We start from the raw sequence: 21763 nt of genomic DNA on the forward strand, positions 1-21763 counted from the left end.
TTTATCAACCATTATTATATTTATTAGGCCTTATGTCGTTGATATTAAGGGTGTTTATTTGGTGTATTTGTTTTTGGTTTCGGTGTCGCAACGCTCATTATCAGCTGATACTAAACGCTCCATTACTGGTGACAAATCGGTGGGTTTGATATATGGCCGCTCGGCTGCTCCGTATATAGTAAGCTTTATGTGGCTTGCGTAAGAAAGTTTAAGTTCTGTTTATATTTGTTTATGCAGTGGCCAATACCAATACACAAACACGTACTATATAAAGTAATATAAACGCAATTGTTTACAGAAAACATTACAACAAACTTGAACTTCAGTACCATTTTGCTACAAATGGCGCTCAGGATAAGATGGAACCACCTTTTGTTATGACGATATTTGGTTCTTGTTTTATTCGCTTGACTGACTTTCCGATTGTTTAAAACCCGATTGTATAAATCTTAATCATGAATAATAAGTTCGATTACTTCATTACACAGTCTGTAAACTACTCTACATACTCGTAATAAAACGTATTATTACCGTATCGTTTGTAAAAAAAAAACTGTTAACACATTTTTTTTTATATGATTTTGAATTAGGTTACAACATGAAAATTATTTTCGGGTTTGATTAAGGAAGTGAGAAAATGTCAATTAGTTATCGCCAAGAGAGAATCTAAAAAAAAGGTGGAACTGTTTCCAAATGGGAAAATTGTCAGTCACCACGTAACCCATGTCATGCATGAGATCTAGTATGTCCGCTGAATCTCACAATTACAGAAATCTCGAGAACATTGATCAGTGGTCTCGTTAGTCTGAGGCCCCGGAAAACCTGGACGAAAGATTTAGTGAAACTAGAAGCCCATTATAGCGGAAGCCGCTCGACCCCAATTTCAATTGCTTTCTTGGGGTTCGATATCAAGATATTACGTATCATTTTGTGGTATATTGTACAAAAAAAATCAGTAAGGTATATCGTAGCTGGAGGATACAACCTTGATATTTTGTGTCAATAACTAAACAAGTTATACCAACTGATGAAAAGGCGCAGTTAAAGGGTTAAAGAGGTATTTCCCGTTGGATATATGGATATATTAAATCACATTTAGAAACGGGTCTATCGCGAATTTATTTTGTTACCTTTATTTACCGACGTTTCGACACAGGTTTCACTGGTCATGGTCGCGGCTAACTGACGTCCCAGCAAAATGTCAAAACAGAGATTTGTGTGACTACCCCACGAAAAGTGCATTTAAAGTTCGAGGTAGACATCACATTTTCAAACCACCCACTACACATAAAAGTTAATTATTGTCAATAGTCCGACACACAACACTCACAACATCCGCGCACACATCCGAAGATAGATCCCTTGGCTTTAACTTCTGGATCACTGGTCCCCAAGTTGCCGATAAGTTAAAACTATCTTCCCTATTAAAATTTCTGGGGTGCTTCTTGATTTCAATCGCTTCTCGCACAACTCGAGGATAATAATGGCGTTCAGTGGAGACAACTTTTGGTTTATGAAGCTCAATCCAGTGATTTGCGCCGCATGTAAGTAGATGTTCGGCGATCGCGGACTTGTTTACTTGGCGATTTCGGTAAATAAAGGTAACAAAATAAATTCGCGATAGACCCGTTTCTAAATGTGATTTAATATGTGTTTAAACCGCGAAAGTTTTAAAGGATATATGGATATTACGTATCATTTTATGATTAATATGTACCGTATCTGCAGTATAGTTCCATAAGTCTCGTGAAATAAGTATTGAAGTAGAACTGTGTCACTTTGTAAAATTAAAAAAAAATGTTAATGATATTATTTTCAAAATTGCTTTCTTGGGGTTAGACATGAGGATATCACGTATCATTTGTGGTATATTGTACAAAAAAAAATTAGCCATATCGTATCTGGAGGAGCCCAAACTTGGTATGTTTCGAAAATTCTTTTTGTTTTAATTAAAAAAAAAAATGCCCGAAATGTAATGATGTGATATATTTTTAGAATCGCCCCAAAAAGCCCTTTCGTATGATACTACACACGATAGGTTTTGGAAAAAAATTTTTTTTTTATACAATTAAATAAATGTTTTACCATTACCCCCCCCCCCCCCCAGGGAATTTTTTTTAGGAACTGCGGGTCAAAAATTTTGTTTTGACCTCTAGTATGCGAGTGCCAAACGGCTAACCTGTACATTGATTTGCGGTATTTTTATACGAACGGGTTACACTATGAGGAAAATTAATCGTTCTTAGTAGTGTATTAATAATGTTCTACGCTTTAGGCTTATATTTAAATGTTTTTATTAGGGTTCCGTACCCAAAGGGTAAAAACGAGACCCTATTACTAAGACACCGCTGTCCGTGCGTCCGTCTGTCTGTCTGTCCGTCTGTCACCAGGCTGTATCTCATGAACCGTGATAGCTAGACAGTTAATTTTTTTACAGATGATGTATTTCTATTGCCGCTATAAAAACAAATACTAAAAACAGAATAAAATAAATATTTAAGTGAGGCTCCCATACAACAAACGTGATTTTTTTGCCGTTTTCTGTGTAATGTTACAGAATATACAGAACCCTTCGTGCGCGAGTCCGACTCGCACTTAGCCGGTTTTTATGAATGTTTACAATTATCATCTTTAAAAATAAAATAAAAATGAATATGGACGCGATTTCCTCCCCCGCCGCCGCCGTACCGTTCAATCACGTACAAAACAAAATGCAATGTTGTTTAAAGTATTACTATTTATTCTGGTAAGTATTTAGAAATTCGACCGTTCAGCCTAGCACAACGATATTCAACAAGGAAGCGAGTCAAGCGTGCACAGGCACGCTGCTCGTAGATTATTATCGGATTATACAACGCTCGTACCAGACACGTAGTTGCAAGAAAAGCGAGATTATCCTAACCATTTACACATACCTATACGATTACAAAGAAACAAAGTAGTTTCTCTCTTTTCCGACGACATTTGGAGCCTCAATAGCCGTTTTTAAAACCTCTAGATAATTTGGCTGTACCTACATATTTTATTTAGATGATGGTCGCGTTAATCGATCGATGTTACCGGTCGATGGTCGGTGTAACGGGAATGCACTTATTTTTTAGCCACCGTGTATATTTACCTATATACATACATATATACATTTTTTGATATTTTTATACATTATCATTTTGAGTTTTCAATCCTGTGTCGATAGATGGCAGTAAATTTACTGTGACTACAAAATTTTACTATTACAATAACCCTCGATACACTTTATATTCTCTTTGCCTCATGTTATTGCACCTTAGTAAAATTTTGGAAAAAGAAACAATCTAGAACGGATCTCCGAAATGGTAGTTTTTATATATGTAAATGAAACCGAACACATTTTTTTTAAATATTTCCTTGGCGTAGGTAGGTATTGCGTCACAAAACTGACCAAGGCAACTAAACAAGTATTGAATATCTTATTTATTTAATTGAAACCTGCTAATGTATATGCATAAAATAGTGATTTATGCTTACGAATTAAGTTGATTTAACTCTTAGATAACAGTAATAATGGAATTATCCGGCGGGCTATTTGGTATTGTTCTTATTTTCATTCAATTCTAAATTTTCTGACGAGTATTTTAAAGTCTCTTTTGTGTATCTTAAGCAATAGATAACGTATTCCATGTAATTTTATGGTTGTCAAGTTGTCACTTCTAGTGATCATATTTATGCTCAAGGTAGTGACGCAGATGTCTAAAGCTACATTTTCGTACGTGGATAGCATAACTAATGACCTGTATTGGTTCGGAGCCAGATGTAAACAAACAAACTTACAAGGAAATAAATACTTGCTATGAATTGGTTTGCGGGTCCGGTTTGATACATGAGTGGATCATTAATCTTTTTAAAATAAGGAGATAACCGCGTTCTGTAGATACTCGTACCATGAGTCACTGACAGTTTTTTATATAGTTATGTATCTGTCAGTAGCAGCTTCCACGTTTTTAGGTTAATATTTGAGCGTATTAGATTTTTCCTAACTGACAAACATCGTTTTCATTTACATAATTTTGGTAACTATTAGAATACATTATACTAAAATAGATACCACCTTCAGAGCGTTTCATCATTACCTAGAGGTCCTAGAGCAATTATTAGTGAGATTGATATAGTAAATTAAATACTGGCTGTAATATTTGGTATATAAAAACACTTAAATAAAATGTTCCAAAAACTTTATCATAATTATACAACTACCGCAAAGCTTGGAATAAAAACGCCGTGTCCAGTCATTTCAACAAAATATCGCCGCTCATACGAAATTTAATCGCCAGCAATTTACATCTCACGTGCTTAAAATAAACTTGCAAATTCGCGACGTATAAGGAAATCTTGTTATTGAGTGTCAAATTGGAACTTGGTTAATGTAGAGACATTCATTTGTACATGAAAGAATTAGAAACAAAAGTTGTGTAACCTAAAAAATTACCTTAAATCTTTAATCGAATTTAAACTGTTGTGAGACATACTAATATTAAATCATTTTACGGTTTAGACTCACTTGTTTTAGTCACTCGCGCGACATGTTTCGGAGAGCCTAGGTCTCCTTTCTCAAGCACTAATAGTGCGAGCAGCGTTCACGACGACCGTGTGTTGCGTACGTTGCGAAACATGTCGCGCGAGTGACTAAAACAAGTGAGTCTAAACCGTAAAATGATTTAATATTAAATCTTTAAATTAGGTACACCTTACCTTACCTTACCTTGCCATGAGGCCCCAATTTTGACTGTGTTAATTTGACAGCGATAACAAAATTATATGTAGCAAGTTTTGTGTAAACATTAGTTTGAATCAAATTAATAAAATTGTTGACCCGGTATTGTTAAGTTACAGTAAAATGCTTATCAAGTATGCTATTAACACATACTCGTACAGTTTAACATATTCAGTGCCAGCGCGAGCTACGCGCTACGGGCGTAGTCGATAACACGGGATAAACCGTCTGTAGAGAAAAGCGCCAACGAACAGAGAACCCGCCTAGCGGGTGGTTGCTGCCAGTGAATGTGTTAAGAATAAACAAACCTTATATGTATGATACTTCAGTATAATAGTGATACAATGTATATTCAATATTGAATTTTGTTTAATAAAAACCACTGATGCGTGTCATATGCATTGTTTGGATTTAACTCATCAGAACACTGGGATTTATATACCTAATCGTTTAGGAGCCATCAATGCGTGCTTCAAAGATGACATCGTCACATTGCCGAAGCGTTACGCCTCCGCTCTCACGCGCATCCTCGTCAGACCTAGTTGCGCCTGAGTTGACGCGCCGCGCGATGTCACCTGACTTGTCTCTAGATCTGCGACGCCCGTTGTCGCCTGACGTGCTGGAACGCTATCGTCCTTTGTCTCCTGATGTATTAAGATACAGATCGCAGAGTCCTGACTTCGCTCGTCGCTCGCGATCCCCCGGCAGGCCTAGAAGCCTCATGGAATCTCTGCTAGTAGCTAAGATGGAGGCTCTAAGTACAGGGAAGCTAGTGAGAACGGATTCTATGGATAGCTGCAGCAGCTTCGGGTCTATGTCTTCGCTACCGAGTGATGTTTGTCGCTGTGATGACTGTCTGCTTGGCATTGTGGATTTCTACATGCCGAACCCTACTGATGCAAACAAGGCGTTAAAACGGGTACGTACCTATATGTTAATTTTTAGGGTTCCGTACCCAAAGGGTAAAAACGGGACCCTATTACTAAGAATCCGCTGTCCGTCTGTCACCAGGCTGTATCTTATGAACCGTGATAGCTAGACAGTTGAAATTTTCACAGATGATGTATTTCTATTGCTGCTATAACAACAAATACTAAAAACAGAATAATATAAATATTTAAATGGGGCTCCCATACAACAAACGTTTGCTGTTTTTTTCCGTAATGGTACGCGGAACCCTTCGTGCGCGAGTCCGACTCGCACTTGGCCGGTTTTTTTTTAGGTTAGTAAACAGCGTGTTATTATTTTTCCTTTCTCCTTTCCTTGCTTTTCGATTTGGTAACAATATGACCATAAAGTTCATTTTAATAATCGAGATCATTGATTTCGTTCATTCAAGCAAGGTTCATATTTATATTGTGTACCTAAAATATTTGGATAAGGAAATAGTGTACCTTGCACCCGGTCAAAACAAATCACACGGAAGTACGTAGATAGAGATATCTATTTTTGGCGTGTAAATTAAGTTTTCCCAAGTCTTGTAACATGGCTGCCGTTATAATGTAACGATGTTTTTACCGACGTACCTAATTCATATTTAGACATGTATAAATGACATTGCCACTCTTCAAAAAGGCCTACCGAGTTATACCTATATCACGAGCTGTCATTAAAGTCATAGTAGGTATATCGCTCCTGATGTTTGTCTGCCCACGAGTCTGTGTTTATCTCATTATAACCCACCAAGCATTAACCAAAGCACTCGGGTTTCTTCGGCCTATCGATCGAGGCGAGGTGACAATGGATCGATAACATCTGTCAATACATATAATGGATGAACAGATCCGATGTAATTGGGACACATTTCGGTTAATAGCGACAATATTTATCCTACTAATATTATAAGTGAAATATTGTGTTTGGATATTTTAATGTTTGGATTTGCGAATGACTGAATGTATGTTCCTCCTTCACGCACAAAAACTTTCAACACCTTCGCCACAACAAAATTAAACAGATTCACGGGCGTATTCGAATTTTAGTTAATCGATCTGTTTCCGATATGATACTGATCTGTCAGTGTCAAAAGTGACGTTTTTGGTTGAAGAAATGTCACTTTTGACACTAACCGATCAGTATCATATCGGAAACAGATTGAATAACTAAAATTCGAATACGCACGTCAATCTCTCTGATGAAATCTGGCACACCAGCGCACCGCACTTGCCAGATTATAACCTGGCAAGTGACATATATACTTAAATGAATTTTCGTCCCAAAATTCATTCCCTAATGGGTGAAATAAGGTTCAAAGTGAGGGAGTACTAAGCGGGAGCGACAGGCTCGGTAGGTTTAGGAATTCAACGACTTCTAGATGGACAAAGTCGGGAGGAAGCTACTTAATTTAAAATAAAAACATATTACAAGGTTATGTAATGCCTCGCAACGATGTCACCGTCTTCAGTAGGTACCAAGATGGCAGTGACAATTAACTAAAATCGTTCAGTTAATTATCAAAGCTTTTTAAGTTCTTTTTGATCTCTTAAGACTGCTAGCGCCATCTGTACAGTTTCCATTAAACAATTAACCGCGCTATGCGAGTACGCAGGTCAACTACAGCACTTGTTGTATCACTTCGTACAAGTTCTTACTCTTTGCAATAGATGGCGTGAATTTCAGTTTACCACGACGAATAATTATTTAACTTTTAAATAATGCTGATCAGTCAATGCTATCAAATAAAACACAATTTTCATTTTCTTTAAATTAGAAATAGAAACACTGATCAAATATCATAGGTACTGTTTCCGTGGTAAACATTACACATGTTACTTAACTAACAACAAAGATGTATGTAACTGCGTATATCTGTACTCCTAGCATGTAAGTGAATTGGTTTTAAACTGTAAACTTACATTGTTTCCAATAAATAAATAATAATAAGATAAGTAAAGTCTAAGAATAAAACGTGCCTCGGAAAATCAAGCAAAATTTATGCTCGAATAGATGGCGCCATACATTTGGCCTATGCTCGTGTAGATGGCGACACCGTTTGATATTTAACAATTTTTAACATATCAGTGAAAGAACATGGCTCAAATCTCAATGTCATATCGCGTTCTAAAAATAATAAAGAAAATACTAAAAATCATTTATATATATATATTTTTAAGGTTCCGTACCCAAAGGGTAAAAACGGGACCCTATTACTAAGACTCCACTGTCCGTCCGTCTGTCTGTCTGTCTGTCTGTCTGTCTGTCTGTCTGTCTGTTTGTCTGTCTGTCCGTCTGTCCGTCTGTCACCAGGCTGTATCTCATGAACCGTGATAGCTAGACAGTTGAAGTTTTCACAGATGATGTATTTCTGTTGCCGCTATAACAACAAATACTAAAAGCAGAATAAAATAAATATTTATTGCCGTTTTTTGCGTATTAGTACGGAACCCTTCGTGCGCGAGTCCAACTCGCACGTTTTTTGATATTTTTTATGACAAAATTTACTATGACAATAACCCTTTAATACACGCTCCTCTTTGCTAACATTAACTTAGAGGTGGGGTCGAATTAAAAAAGATGGCTTCTAAATTATGTTTCTAGGTTTCTAGGGTTTATATAGTTGCCCACATATATACCTGTAAGTAAATACTCAAATAGCAACCTCTTTCGACAAAAGATTGAAATAGGTAACTAATTTCCAAGACCGTTCGAAGCAAACCGAAGTGATTCCATTTAGCTCCGTGAGCAAAGTTTGGACGGAGCTCTAAAAATACTAAATTGTTCGAGAATTAGGTCCATAGATATTTAATAGATACATAGCATAGGTGGTTTCAATAATTAGTAAGTCAACAAGGTATAGTAAAAAATATAGACATTCACCTTTAATTGATTCGTATCCAGCTGTGAACAGAATGCTTAGTAATTCACCTACGTCATGAATATGACCAAGAACGTGTTGAATTGGAATAGAGGTCCTGAGTCCCTCAGAACTTGCATAATACATACGTTATACGTTCACGTGTAGTGGGTACATAGTACCTACCTTGTGTAAATAATTATAACCCACAATGCCAAATTGTAGTAAGAATTTCGAGTAGGGTATTTATTTGTTTGTAATTGGTATCGCCATCATCTATAAAAACCGGTCAAGTGCGAGTTCGTTAAACTCGCGCATCGAGGGTTCCGTACAAACTTTCAACTATCTCATGTTCGAAGTACAAACACGAAACATTTTTGACTAGAAATATACTAAATATACCTAATTGTGTACATCGCAATCTATCGGCAAAATTCGGCTAACTAATATGCGCGACTTAATGTATGTAATTAATGTTAGGGATTATTCTTTGTCATGTAAATCGATTTCAACAATATTTATTTTATTTGTATGTGTCCAATACAATTAATAATAATAAAAAATATTTATTTTTATTTTTATTTTTATTATCAATTATTTCCATTCCGCTAGTATAAGCGTACAGTAAAATTTAATGACTGGAGTACCTAAGTACAGCCAAGGGTAAAAATATGGGTGCACACATGATACTCAAAAATATGTCCCCTAGCTGTTATGTCATATGGGACATATTTTTTAGTACGTTATATGCACCCATTTATTTACACTTGACTGTACATCAAAGAACCTAAAGTTTTCTCAATTTTGTTAAAAGTTTCCAATGCCGCTAGAATTTCGTGAGAAGGGATTCGGCAATTTAATTTTAAGTTACCTATACCTATATTTGAATAAAAATGCCTATAGTATTTTTAAACTCGATGAGTAGGGTTAGGGTAACAGATGTCATCTCCATATAATGTATAACTTAAAAACGCCAAATCTCACAAAATTGGATTGAAATGACAACTGTCAGCGTACCTATCGAGTTTGAAAAATATATAGGTTTATAGGATTTGTTGTTTTGACCAGTTTCTTCTGGTAAAAATTGCCAAATCATATTTTTTTTAATTCGCTGTGCAGAAGCAAGAATGTTTTTTTATATCTATGGCGTCGATAACTGTTGTATTATTAATTTTATTCGGCAGATCCATGTCACAATACAATTTATTCCAGTAAACGCATTCCGTGCACGAACCTCCGGCTCCGTCCGGTAGCGCTGCGTCAAACACCATATCTGGTATTCGGACGTCATTACATTACTGACATTACCGCATATGTATACATGTGATTTAGGAATATGGCACACCTTTGAAAACAAATCAACGTTAGTACCTAGAGTCAGACTTTCAGTTCAGTTCAGTTTTTTAAATAAACGGCTTCAGTCCAGTGGGATAATTTAACCAGTGACAAGGTAACGGTAAGGTTAGGTTAGGTTAGATAAAGGTAGGTTATAGCGGTGTCAGACTATTTGGCGCAACCGCCCATCAAAGAGTAAGAGTCCATAATTGTTAGATAATAATATAGCAACGATGTGAGAAAAGAGCGTAACTTGTAAAATTTGAAATACTTGAAGGTAATATTTCGAAATTTTCGGAAACTTCTAATTTTTGTATAAACTTGCACATCTATACCTACTTCAACGAGTAAGGTGCGTTGGGGTAAGATTGCACGGGTTTTTATGCGGGGTATGATGAAAAAATACAAATACAATACAATACAATAAAAGTCGCCCGTAATGCTTCGGCATAGAACTTATTGATGTAAATTGTAGCAAAGAAATATTGACGGAAAAAGATATCTAAAGTATGTATATTGGGTAATAACACTGGTTGTATTATATTTTACCTACATTTTTGAAACTCGAATAGGAGCACGAGCCTCGCAAATTGGAAGTTCTTCATAAGAACAAACAAAACACACCCAAGTAACAATAACAACTTGACTGAAGTAACAATATTATTCGCGTAACGAGGTTTTTTGGCAAAGTTCATCGACCGTGGCAAATTGAAATGTGCTCTCAACACGATGAAGAACAGAATACCACGCACGATACCTGTTTAGTGCCTATAAATGGCTACCCATAACATTTTTTATCTCTTTTATATTGCACTTGGATTCGATCAAGAAGTACTTTTGGAGCGACTTGAACCTTTTACAGCAACGTAGGCTTGCTTAAACTCTTTTGTGCAAATTTATTTAGGCACTTTAGATACCCTCTGTTGTAAAGGCATAAAGTTTACATTGAATTAATTAAAGTGTATGTGAAAGATGTAGATTGCATCTCTGATGACGTCACCGGACGCGTTTCGAATGTCAACTCGCTCTCGTGCGTCATTAATACGTCATTCCTTTCTCTAAAGACTTTCACGCGCTATTTTTTGGATGGTTGGTTTCGTATAAAATCATTTTATTTTAAACGGGTCACTCGCGTATTATTATTAATCGGTCATCGGTCGGTTTCGTATTAATGGCATATATTATGGAGACATTGGAAAGCGTCACTTCTTTTGTGTAGTTACCATCGCCCACACTGTTAACTGTACATCAGTGGACCTTATTATGCCTTTGTAATAAGGTTCACCGATGTACAGTTAGAATAAATGTTGATGTTTGTACGTTGCGTCGAATGTGTAATTGCAGAAATAATCGAAAACGATAATATTGTAGGTACGGGGAGTAATGATAGGTAACTTACAAAATATAAGCGTATTTACTTTTCAAATGCTTAAATGTATTAAATCCTAAAATCTTATACTTATCTTTTTATCTTATCTTTCGAAATATTAAGTCACACGAATCTAGCCGCAAATATGGAATATGACGCGAAACTCTGCGTAGAGGGCGCCACTACCACAATCTGAGGGTCTATCGCGAAACAAGAAAATCGAAATTTCTTTATTTAACATCTCTGTCACTCTTGCATATTCGAGCGATAAAGAGGCAGCGAAATTTCCCGGTAGGTCCTCTGTAATCTGCCTTGATGCATCAATGTCATATTTTATTATCTCTGAAAACTTGTCAAAAACCTGTTAAAGGTACAGTATGTATAAGTCACTCTATGGTTTACTAAAGTAGCTAGTGCTGGACTCTGGTGGCAGAACATTGCAGTAATATCCCCTATTGAAGATACGCTATCAAAATCTATCAATCAGTTTAAAACCTCTTCTGAAATAACAAGAGCTTTGGCATGATTGTTATTACAGCAAATCGTTTTTAAATGAGAGCGTAACTTTGATTGTATCGGAGCGGCTTTTTGGCGACTGGTTGGTGCGACTCTTTAATCAGAATTAAAATCGTAATTTGTCAGTAATCGCATCTTATTTTTACTTTAATGACAACAATTAATTATCATTATTAAAAATGACCAGAAATCTGGTCAGAAACCAATTTAAATTGATTTAAGTGGCCCAAGCATAAAAAAATATAAAGGTTACCCTTGATAATGACTGGAATCGGTGCTCATCATTAACGAAATGGCGAAAATATGCCAATAAAATTACACTCGGAAAGGAAAGCCAATGCCATACGTTAAATTCGAAAACGGGTTCCTTGAAATGTACGGAACTCTTGTTAATGTTTTTCAATTTGATCAAGTTTGGTTCAAATTTGAGTACGAAAATATTATTATTAATGACGACGATTTTAGGGTTCAGTATTTACATACAGAGAATAAAGACATTTCCCGAAATTGTTTTTTTTCGAAAAGCTAAGAACTTTTGGGTTATTTCTAATCAGAATAACAAGGGCTATAGATTTTAAAGAAGAAAAAAGTGGCCGAAATATTTTGTTACTTATCATACGACATATCACATTTTCACATACATTTTGTACACACCGTCACTAAACTGACGCTTTAATTTTGTTTGTACAACTGGAGACACTTTTTTTCTTCTCAATTAATAGTCCTCGTGATTCTAACAAACAATAAACCAAGACTTGTTAATTTTTCGGAAAAAAGTAAATGGTACCTACCGCCGGAAATCTGGCCCTCTAGTGAGCTTATCAATTTAAAGATTGCAAGACTAAAAATGAACTTATATAATTACTTAAAAAACTTTTATACTTATTTGTAGTTACCGAATATAGCGTCAGTAATAAGAGTTCTACAAAGTTCTCGGGAAAATATTTTAGAAACAAATAATAATTGCCTGTTTTTTAAGTGTTGTTTTATGATTGCTTGATTTTAACTGACCATTGTCCACCTAATGTTTTATACATTTAAAAACTTCTAAATTGAATATTCATCGCTAATGAATGCACAGCTACGCAGTAAAATACTGCATTCACTGCAATTCAATGTTAATACATGCAGTCATTAAGTCCACAATTAAAATAATCTAAAATAAATAAGCAATGAGCTACATACTTAAATATTTTAAAACAAATAAAATAATAAAATAAAGCCTGTACACACCACAATAGTACTAATAAGAACGTGATTTTAACATATCTGAGTGATCCACATCCACATCATATGTGATATTCTCAGGAAGAAGGTACCACTACTAAAGGCACTGTGGACTATCGATGAAAACAGCATTATTAACTGCTTATAAGTATTCTTTATGATTACCTATAATAATGAAAACGTGCTAACGTGATTTTTACATCAAGGTAGAATTTCACACTGGGGTTAATAAAAACTGTCAGGCCAAAACTGCCAGTCCCAAACATATTTTAACCTATTCTGTAGAGTGCAGAAGCTTAACTTATTATTTGTTTCTCCTTGGCTTGGATTTCATGGGCTTATAAATCCCGGTACTTTGATAGGCTTGGAGAGCTTTAATGTCATATGGAACGCCTGCTGGAACCCGTTCACAGGTACAACAATATAGACACCCATGAACCGGTCGCAGCAGGCATTGGGACTATTATAGAAAAAGTGAACAGTATAACGGTCTATAGATTAAAGTTTGGGTGGACAATGAGACCGGGTTATTGCAAAGGCGTCCGGGCACCTGCCATAACAATGTTTTCACGAGTTATCAAGGCAGGCGCTGACTTGCCGCCCACTAAGTCAGCCCCTGAAACTGCCGTCGTGAAGACGACCAGGAGCAACACCGGTGTGACCGGCTCAGGGTTGTCGAGAGGTGTACGCCGCTTTCTACCCAGTGACTGTAAACAGCTACTGTGCAAACTCGCGTCTTATGCATCTTTCACTTCCACCCCTGGAGCATATAGCTCTAACGACTTCCCTCTGGACGGGCAATGAAGCAAGCCAGAGCCGAGAGTCCTGCGGTTCCCCTTGGGGTCCACTCCGACTGACGAAGACACGCCGAAGACGGAGACCCTGACTGACTCTCGGGAGCACTCGAGTTCGTGGGGTCGTTACTCTCCAGCAGCTCGCCACAAGCTGCCCTGCGGGCTAACTTACTTATTTATTATTAAGTAATATGCATTATCTAACGGTTAATAATTTTAATAATTTAGAAATTTCTATTTTTGACTATTCCAAAAAAGGGATAGGAAAAATGAATTCAATCCGGGTAAAGTTTTTTTTAATGTTTAACTTTTTGTTATGTTTAATCATGACAATTATGCGCCGTCTGTGCGTCACTGTATTTAGAGCGCCATGGCTAAATGATCGAAGTGTGATTTTTATAACAATCTACATGTTTTTTTTCATGTTTTTTTGCGTTGTCGGATGTACCTATGCTGCCCAAGGCCAACCACACACATAGGTAACCATTGTGAAAATATCTTGTGAAAATACACTAATCGTACATTTTTTGCCGTTAAGTCGCGCAACAATGCCTATGCTAAATGTTTATCTAAGCATGTCTGACCGTGTAATTTAAAGTCAATGTCTGGGTGACCGACGTCGATATCCGATGATAAAATTGGTACTCAAGATTCATTACGAACTGTTTAAAATTCATAATATTGTCTTCGGTTACCGCGATAGTTACTCATGAAATAAACTATGAAAACGGATCGGAGGAACTGTGAGACCTTAGTGTTGGATAATGTTGGACATTCTGAGTATAATATGTTTTGAAAAAAGATGTGTCCCGCCGAGCTTGTTGCCGGTCCCATATTGGGATACCCTCCTACAATTTAGGAGGGAATTAAATCTTATCGGGTCCGTGGTGTAGTATATATCTTTACTTGAAAATAATTGTAGTGTTTAACTAGCCTTATGAACCGATTTTGCATGTACAACCAGCCTTAAAGTTTATAGTCTATGATTGTTCATTATTTTTAGTATGTGGGTATTTTTGCACTTTGTAATTTTTCCTCAGTCACCCGTTGACCACGAACGCTGTAAAGGGTTCGAAACGTCGAGATGTATTATAAATTCAATATACGCGATATAATCCGTTTTCATAGTTTTATTTCATGTTTAAAATTCACTTCATCCTTTTTTTTAAAGGGCTTGGAAACTCTGAAAAGCTTTCCCCTGACCTAAATACGAGCTTTATATTATTGGAGCTATTTTCGAGAAATGATTTAATATTACATAGGTACATAACATAGAATAGAACTTAAAAACAATTTAAACATCAATCCAACTCCAACCAACTCAATAAAGAAAACAGACTCACGACATTTATGAATAGGCTCAGCCGATGTCCACAACATATGTATCTATAGTGACGCGATGGGAATTTCGGGACGAAGAATTCTTCACCCCATCCCATCCCTTCCCATCGCGTCACAGTAGATACATCTGTTAGGTATTCATGAAGCATCATTGATGACGATAGTTGCTGGAATGCTGGATGTCTATTTGTGGTCGATGTTCTCCAGCTTACATTATATATAAGGGCCAGGAAAATAGGCTGGTGTTGGTTGCAAAATAATTAATAGATTTAAAATCGAAACAGTAAGTGCGTACAATCAATTTAAATAACTTTGGATTTACGGGTAACATTGAGCGGGCCTAGAAGTCACATTTTAACTGTCACAGTTGAAAGCTGCGAAAAGTAAAGACATACAAATAACTAAAAATTTCACTTAAGGCCGTTCCATTGGTTTGACGCTGTCTCTGTCACATTTCGCAAGAAAGAACGGGAAAGATCATGTGCGCCAAGTGTCAATTTTGATAGAATTTTGTCGATTTTTATTTATTTTAAAAACGTTACCCTACAATATCGAAATTCGAAAGCTATAAAATTACTATTTAAGTTAAGATTGTTTTTTCTTCTTTTTTTGTTTATAAACAAAATGTAAATAACCGAGTAAAGTTGGATTAAAAGTCCGAGTTAGAGGTTACTTTGGGAATTAATTGTATCGAGCGAAGTTGCATAATTCGTGTATCGGAAGCTATGATATTAAAGATAATATAGTCAAGAACTACATATATTTTTTTCACGTCTACGAATATCAACTCCTCTTAGAAAAACAGGATCATATAAGTTGATTTTTCGCCTTCTGGCTCAGGGAACCGCCTTAAATAAAAATAGGGCTAACCTGAATACAATAAATATTAGAACGTTTTAATTTGCTGTTATACTTAAAATAACTTATGTGTTGATTTTCCAGTTCTTGGCTGTAATTGATTATTGAATTAATAGATACTTACAAAGTATCTATTAATTCTCATTACATGTATGCACCATCATATGCAAGATCGGATAGGCAACAATTTAAAATATCCTTGAACCAAATCATAATTACAAAATGACTAGAGATCCTGTGTGATTACTAACAAAGTGTCGGTTAAAATAGGCTTATTAAGTGCTTAAATGGAGTTTGAGTTCGTTTGGGCGTGTCCACATTGTAACTACTACTTATATCATGTATCCTCTTAGGCAAAGTATAGGGGTACGTACAGACGAAGACTAGTAAAAGTATCCAATAGGCCTTACGCGTTCTTATTGCATGTAATTCTGTTTTCATTAAAGAAAAATCGACTGGAATCCTTTCATGGACAGATTGTAAAAATCTTAAAAGATTACATCAACTCTTTCTTTACATGTCTAATTTTCTATCTTATTTAGGGTAGTTATGTTTAATCTTAAGCGATAATTCGCCACTCGCCACCATGATATCCGATTTCAATACTAAATACTATTATGTGTTTTTTTTTGTTTTTATCATTGTATTTGTATTATTGAACTACAACAACAATTAAACGGAAATTGACATGTTTAATAACCAGAGCATTTGACAATGCAAACATAACTTCGGTAAGTATATCAGTATGCACGCTGATGATTACTGACTACTGTACTGATACTGATTCAGTTACGATGCGTTCTTTGTTTTACACAATGCTTACCTACTAAGTGTATTTTGTTTATATTGTTAACAATGTCGTCTGGTAATGGTGTTTATTTTGTACTAGCTTTTGTTCGCGACTTCGTCTGCGTGTAATTAGTAATTTAGGTACCTTAATTCTAAAACAAATCTGCTTTTTAATCCATCCTTTTTCACCCCCAAATTGGTCCATACTATACATTTCCACCCCATTTTTTACACCCTTAAGGGATGATTTCGGGGATAAAAGTTATTCTATATCCTTTCCCACAGCTCAAACTATCCCCATACCAAGTTTCATCTAAATCGGTTCAGCGGTTATTGATTCCCCATACAAATTTCCACCCCCCTTTTCACCCCCTTGAGGGGTGAGTTCTGGGATAAAAAGTATCCTATGTCCTTCCCCGGGACTCAAACTTTCTGTATACCAAATTTCAACTAAATCGGTTCAGCGGTTTAAGCGTGAAGAGGGAACACACAGACAGACAGACAGACAGACAGACAGACTTTCGCATTTATAATATTAGTATGGATTGAGATAAGATGGTCCGTAGGACAATTGTATTTAAACAGGCAGTGTGTCCAAGCAGCAGATACAGTCAGCGGTAGAATTAGGCGGTACCAATTTGCATAGCCATTATTGTTAACCTGCTAAAAACTTTAAACCTTACAAAGAACTTTAATTTTTAGTCTTGTAATTCGTCATTTCAAAGGCACGTCGGATCAAAGAATGTGATTCATTTGGGACATTAATAAAATTATGGTTAACGAAACCGTAAAACTGCAGCGGCGGTGAGTAACTCCAGTAAAAGTTAATAAAAACACAGATGGTTAAAAAACGGTCAAGTGGGAGCGCTGCTGCTGCGTGGGTTCCTTGGACTATAGAGAAAATATAAGTAAGCTTAGTGCTCACTCCATACATGACTATCCATGCTTATTAATAATAAGTTGTATGAGAGGTATGGTAAAACTTGTTATAAATAAGTTTGAAACTTGCTTAAAACTTAATACTGTACTGATTAAATCTTATTATCAGGCATCGTAAACTGCAAGCGAAATCCATTTAATTGACGTATGACAACCAGTTAGACGTATGAAAACCCTAGTACTTTAATGGATTTCGCTCGCAGTTTACGATGCCTGCTTATTATACATATAAGTCATATAAGTTTAAATAAGTTTTCGCAAAAATCGCTAGAAACTTATTATGTCATGGATTTTAATGCGCGTATGTGGAGTAAGCACTTTTAAGTTTACTTATTTATCTATGCCTGTAATTATTTTTTGTATGTGGGTATTTTTTGCACTTTGTAGTTTTTCCTCAGTCACCCGTTGACCACGAACGTTGTGAAGGGTTCGAAACGTCGGGATGGTTTATAAATTCAATATACGCGATATAATCCGGTATCATAGTTTTAGTGTTTTTTACAAAAAAAATATGTTTGACGATTTTTTTGTGAAATTTTTAGTATTAAATTTGATCATATTATTATGGAATAATATTAACATCAATAAACTGCTCTGATAATTAGCTTAAGATAATATAAATGTACATATTATTCACCATTCATAAGTGCTTGTTGCTAGGCCTCATCAGTGGTACACCGTATACGTGGGAGCTCCAACGAGATCCTGAAAATGATAGCCAACAGGTTAGATTCAGTTGTTTTGGGACGATATATCGAATTGCATGTTCACAAACATGCAGTTCGATAGATCGGCCACAACAATTTGTAATTTATTAGTATGTAATTTCATGTGTGTAATTTAGTGTAGGTACTGTTCTGTAACACAACATAGCCTGTAAGTTAATACTAACAACTATGGACTGTAACTGTCTGAAAATAAATTATTTTTATTTTATTTTTATTCTATAAATAAAGTATATTTTGAACTTTGAACTTTATTGTGACGCAACTTGCAATTTATTTATTGTTAAGTAGCACGGGTATACATATTGTTAAATAGTGTAATTATGTCTGTAATTTTTTTTATGGGTGATCCTTGCCTGTCAATAAATGTTTTATACATATTTTAATTTTAAGTTTTGTTTAGCGAGTTGTTTGTGTAGATTTTGATTTTTACATCACGATACATTAAGAAAAACCTTAACTATTTCAGGCCACATCACATACTTTAAAACAACAATATGCAACCTATGTAAAAAGCGCTTTTAGCACTAGTGACGTTCATTTCTACGGAGGTTCCTTGTAAATATCCGGCACAAAATTTAGATCCATAATTTGATTCTGGCTTTAGGTACTTAATATTTGAATTACATCAAAACAAACCATCCATCCTACGCGACCATCATAACCTACTTAAGGGAAAAGCAAAAATTTGGAAACTTATAATGAACGCTCTGAACTTACAGATCCCTAAAATGTACAAATATGTTTGTAACCTAGAAAGGGTACACATATGTCTGTTGTTAAACAGGCTGGAAACAATCTAGTTTAATGGTGGTATGCGTGTTGGAGTTACGGTTAACTAAACACAAAATAAAGTTAATTTGGAAGATTTTTATACTTAAGTATGTATATCTTAGTTTTTAGGTAACATATGATCGAGTTTACAAACATCTTTCTCTACAAGCCGTCGTTCCAAAAATATATTTACACGACCTTATTGTCAGAGACTCAGAGAGGCGTCAGAGGCGTGTAAATATATTTACACGACCTTATTGTCAGAGAGGCGTCAGAGGCGTGTAAATATATTTACACGACCTTATTGTCAGAGAGGCGTCAGAGGCGTGTAAATATATTTTTGGAAGGTTGGCTTGAAAAGATGATTCTGAACTCGACTGTACTTAATCATGCAAAAGACAGACAAATGATAAGATCATTAGAGCATACAGATAGCTTGTAACCCTATTTTTTATCCCTTCTATCATTCCCTAAGTCAGGGGTGTTCGTAGGGAAAAGGGAGGTGAAACCAGTTAGCGGGTAAAACCAGATAGCTGACTTAGACAGATGGAGGACGCTCAGTAGGTTGATTTTTAAAATACAGTGTGGAAATAATGAATGGGCCCTGGAGGGAAAGTCCCTTTAAACCTTAAGTTAGCTCATTTTGCTCAAAGAAAACATTCTTATATTTTTAAAAAGAAACAAAACTGCATTCAAAGATATTTTTAAATTTGCTTGTTTCACCCGGGAATCACCCTATTTTATTTATTCTACTATTCGATACAGTTAATGTTAATGATGACATTTCTCCAAGAAACATTAGGCCTTATACTCGTCTGTCGTACAAAATATCCATAAAATCGAATATTTAGTATTGAAGAATATTTTTAGACAAGCAAAATTGAAAAAAAAAAAAAATCTTTGAATGCAGTTTTGTTTATTTTCATAAATATAAGAATGTTTCCTTTAAGCAAAATGAGCTGACGTAAGGTTTTGAGGTACTTTTCCTCCAGGACCCATTCATTCTTTCCACACTGTATATCGATCTAATTTCCTTAACTATCTGGTGTATTTTCCCCTATTAATTGAACGGAAGTAAATCAGAATGTCGGTTTAACAACGCCGAAAAAATTACGGGCAGCTAGCGGCGCGATTCAAGAAATGAATTAGAGATTCACTAGATGTGAAATAGTAAAGATATGTGATATTTCACGGCAAAAGGTACCTTATGGTGGTTGGCGCTTACGTGTGCGTTAATAATAGCGTAAGCTCCAACCGCCATAAGGCACCTTTACCCGTGGGACGTCACATATCTTTACTATTTCATATCTAGTGAATCTCTTATTCATTTCCCTAATTGCGCCGTAGGTTATATATATTTGAACTGTGGCAGAACTAAAATGCAAGTACTAATGAACCGATGCTATTGTTCACTCTGGAATTACGAGTACTCCATGTTTTGTACTTCTAAAGATAATTTGTACATAATAGAGTTAATAGACATTATTATTATAATGTGTGCTTTATGGCGCAAATATTCTTAAACCTATTCGGTTAACATAAAACTATGAAAACGGATTATATTGCGTATATTGAATTTCCCGACGTTAATATGGTGGTGGTGCGATATAATCCGTTTTCATAGTTTTATTTCATGAGTAACTATCGCGGTAACCGAAGACAATATTATACCTATTCGGTTGTTATGTGAGGAGTGACAATATATAAGGATCAATGATTTAATTTTTAATCAATATATGTGTATATATATGTTAAAAAATAGGGTACTTTTGACGCATTTAATGAAATATTTTGTATAACTTAAATTGCTAAATACGGAGATGTTTTTCTAATTTAGCATGACGTACGTCCCTATTTATTTATAAACACGAAACTTGGATGTAAACAGCTCTACAAATTATAAATTAATCTTCTTTTATTTATAAATAGTCTTTGTTTAATGTTTCACACTCGTATTCATTTACTCCTACATATATTGCGACAAAGTGTTAGAGCAGTGTTAAGTTTATTGCACTTCAGATATTATTCTAGAAGGTCGATCGGTTACATGTTACGTAATACTTTAAAAATAAGCAATAAAGTTTAGAAGACATATTTAAATTATTCTGTAGGAATTATTATCATGTACAGACATGTAGAGCTGGTTGAACTGTATGTATCATTTTTAGGGTTTCGTACCCAAAGGGTAAAAACGGGACCCTATTACTATGACTCCACTGTCCGTCTGTCTGTCCGTCTGTCATCAGGCTATATCTCATGAACCGTGATAGCTAGACAGTTTAATGTATTTATGTTGCCGCTATAACAACAAATACTAAAAACAGAATAAAATAAATATTTAAGTGGGGCTCCCATAAAAAAAAACGTGATTTTTAGCCGTTTTCTGCATAATCAAAATAAACAACAAGTAAAAATCGGTCAAGCGTGAGTCGGTCCTAAGGGGAAAAAAGACATTGTAAAGATTTGTGTGGTGTGGTGTTACGGCACCCTTGGATGGGGCTCGTGTACAATTCGTACTTTGCCATTTTATTTAATCGATATTGTTTTTTGCCATTC

The 21763-nt window shown here is 35.5% G+C and overlaps 1 protein-coding gene across 3 annotated transcripts in view; it reads left to right on the plus strand.

The window, feature by feature from the left end:
* The window catches only part of LOC134748025 (inositol-trisphosphate 3-kinase A-like), a 182916-nt gene that overhangs the window by 111413 nt on the left and 49740 nt on the right, over window positions 1-21763 (plus strand). The window contains exon 1 of one of the 3 annotated variants that reach the window (XM_063682743.1): window positions 5119-5666. The exons of the other annotated variants lie outside the window; for them this stretch is intronic. Within the exon in view, the coding sequence (XP_063538813.1) occupies window positions 5211-5666 (456 nt within the window). The 5' untranslated portion in view covers window positions 5119-5210. Of the gene's footprint in view, window positions 1-5118; window positions 5667-21763 lie in introns of those variants that run through there. 3 annotated transcript variants of the gene reach the window in all.

The sequence above is a fragment of the Cydia strobilella genome, chromosome 15 (genome assembly GCF_947568885.1).
Source record: "Cydia strobilella chromosome 15, ilCydStro3.1, whole genome shotgun sequence".
Taxonomy (NCBI): Eukaryota; Metazoa; Arthropoda; class Insecta; order Lepidoptera; family Tortricidae; genus Cydia; species Cydia strobilella.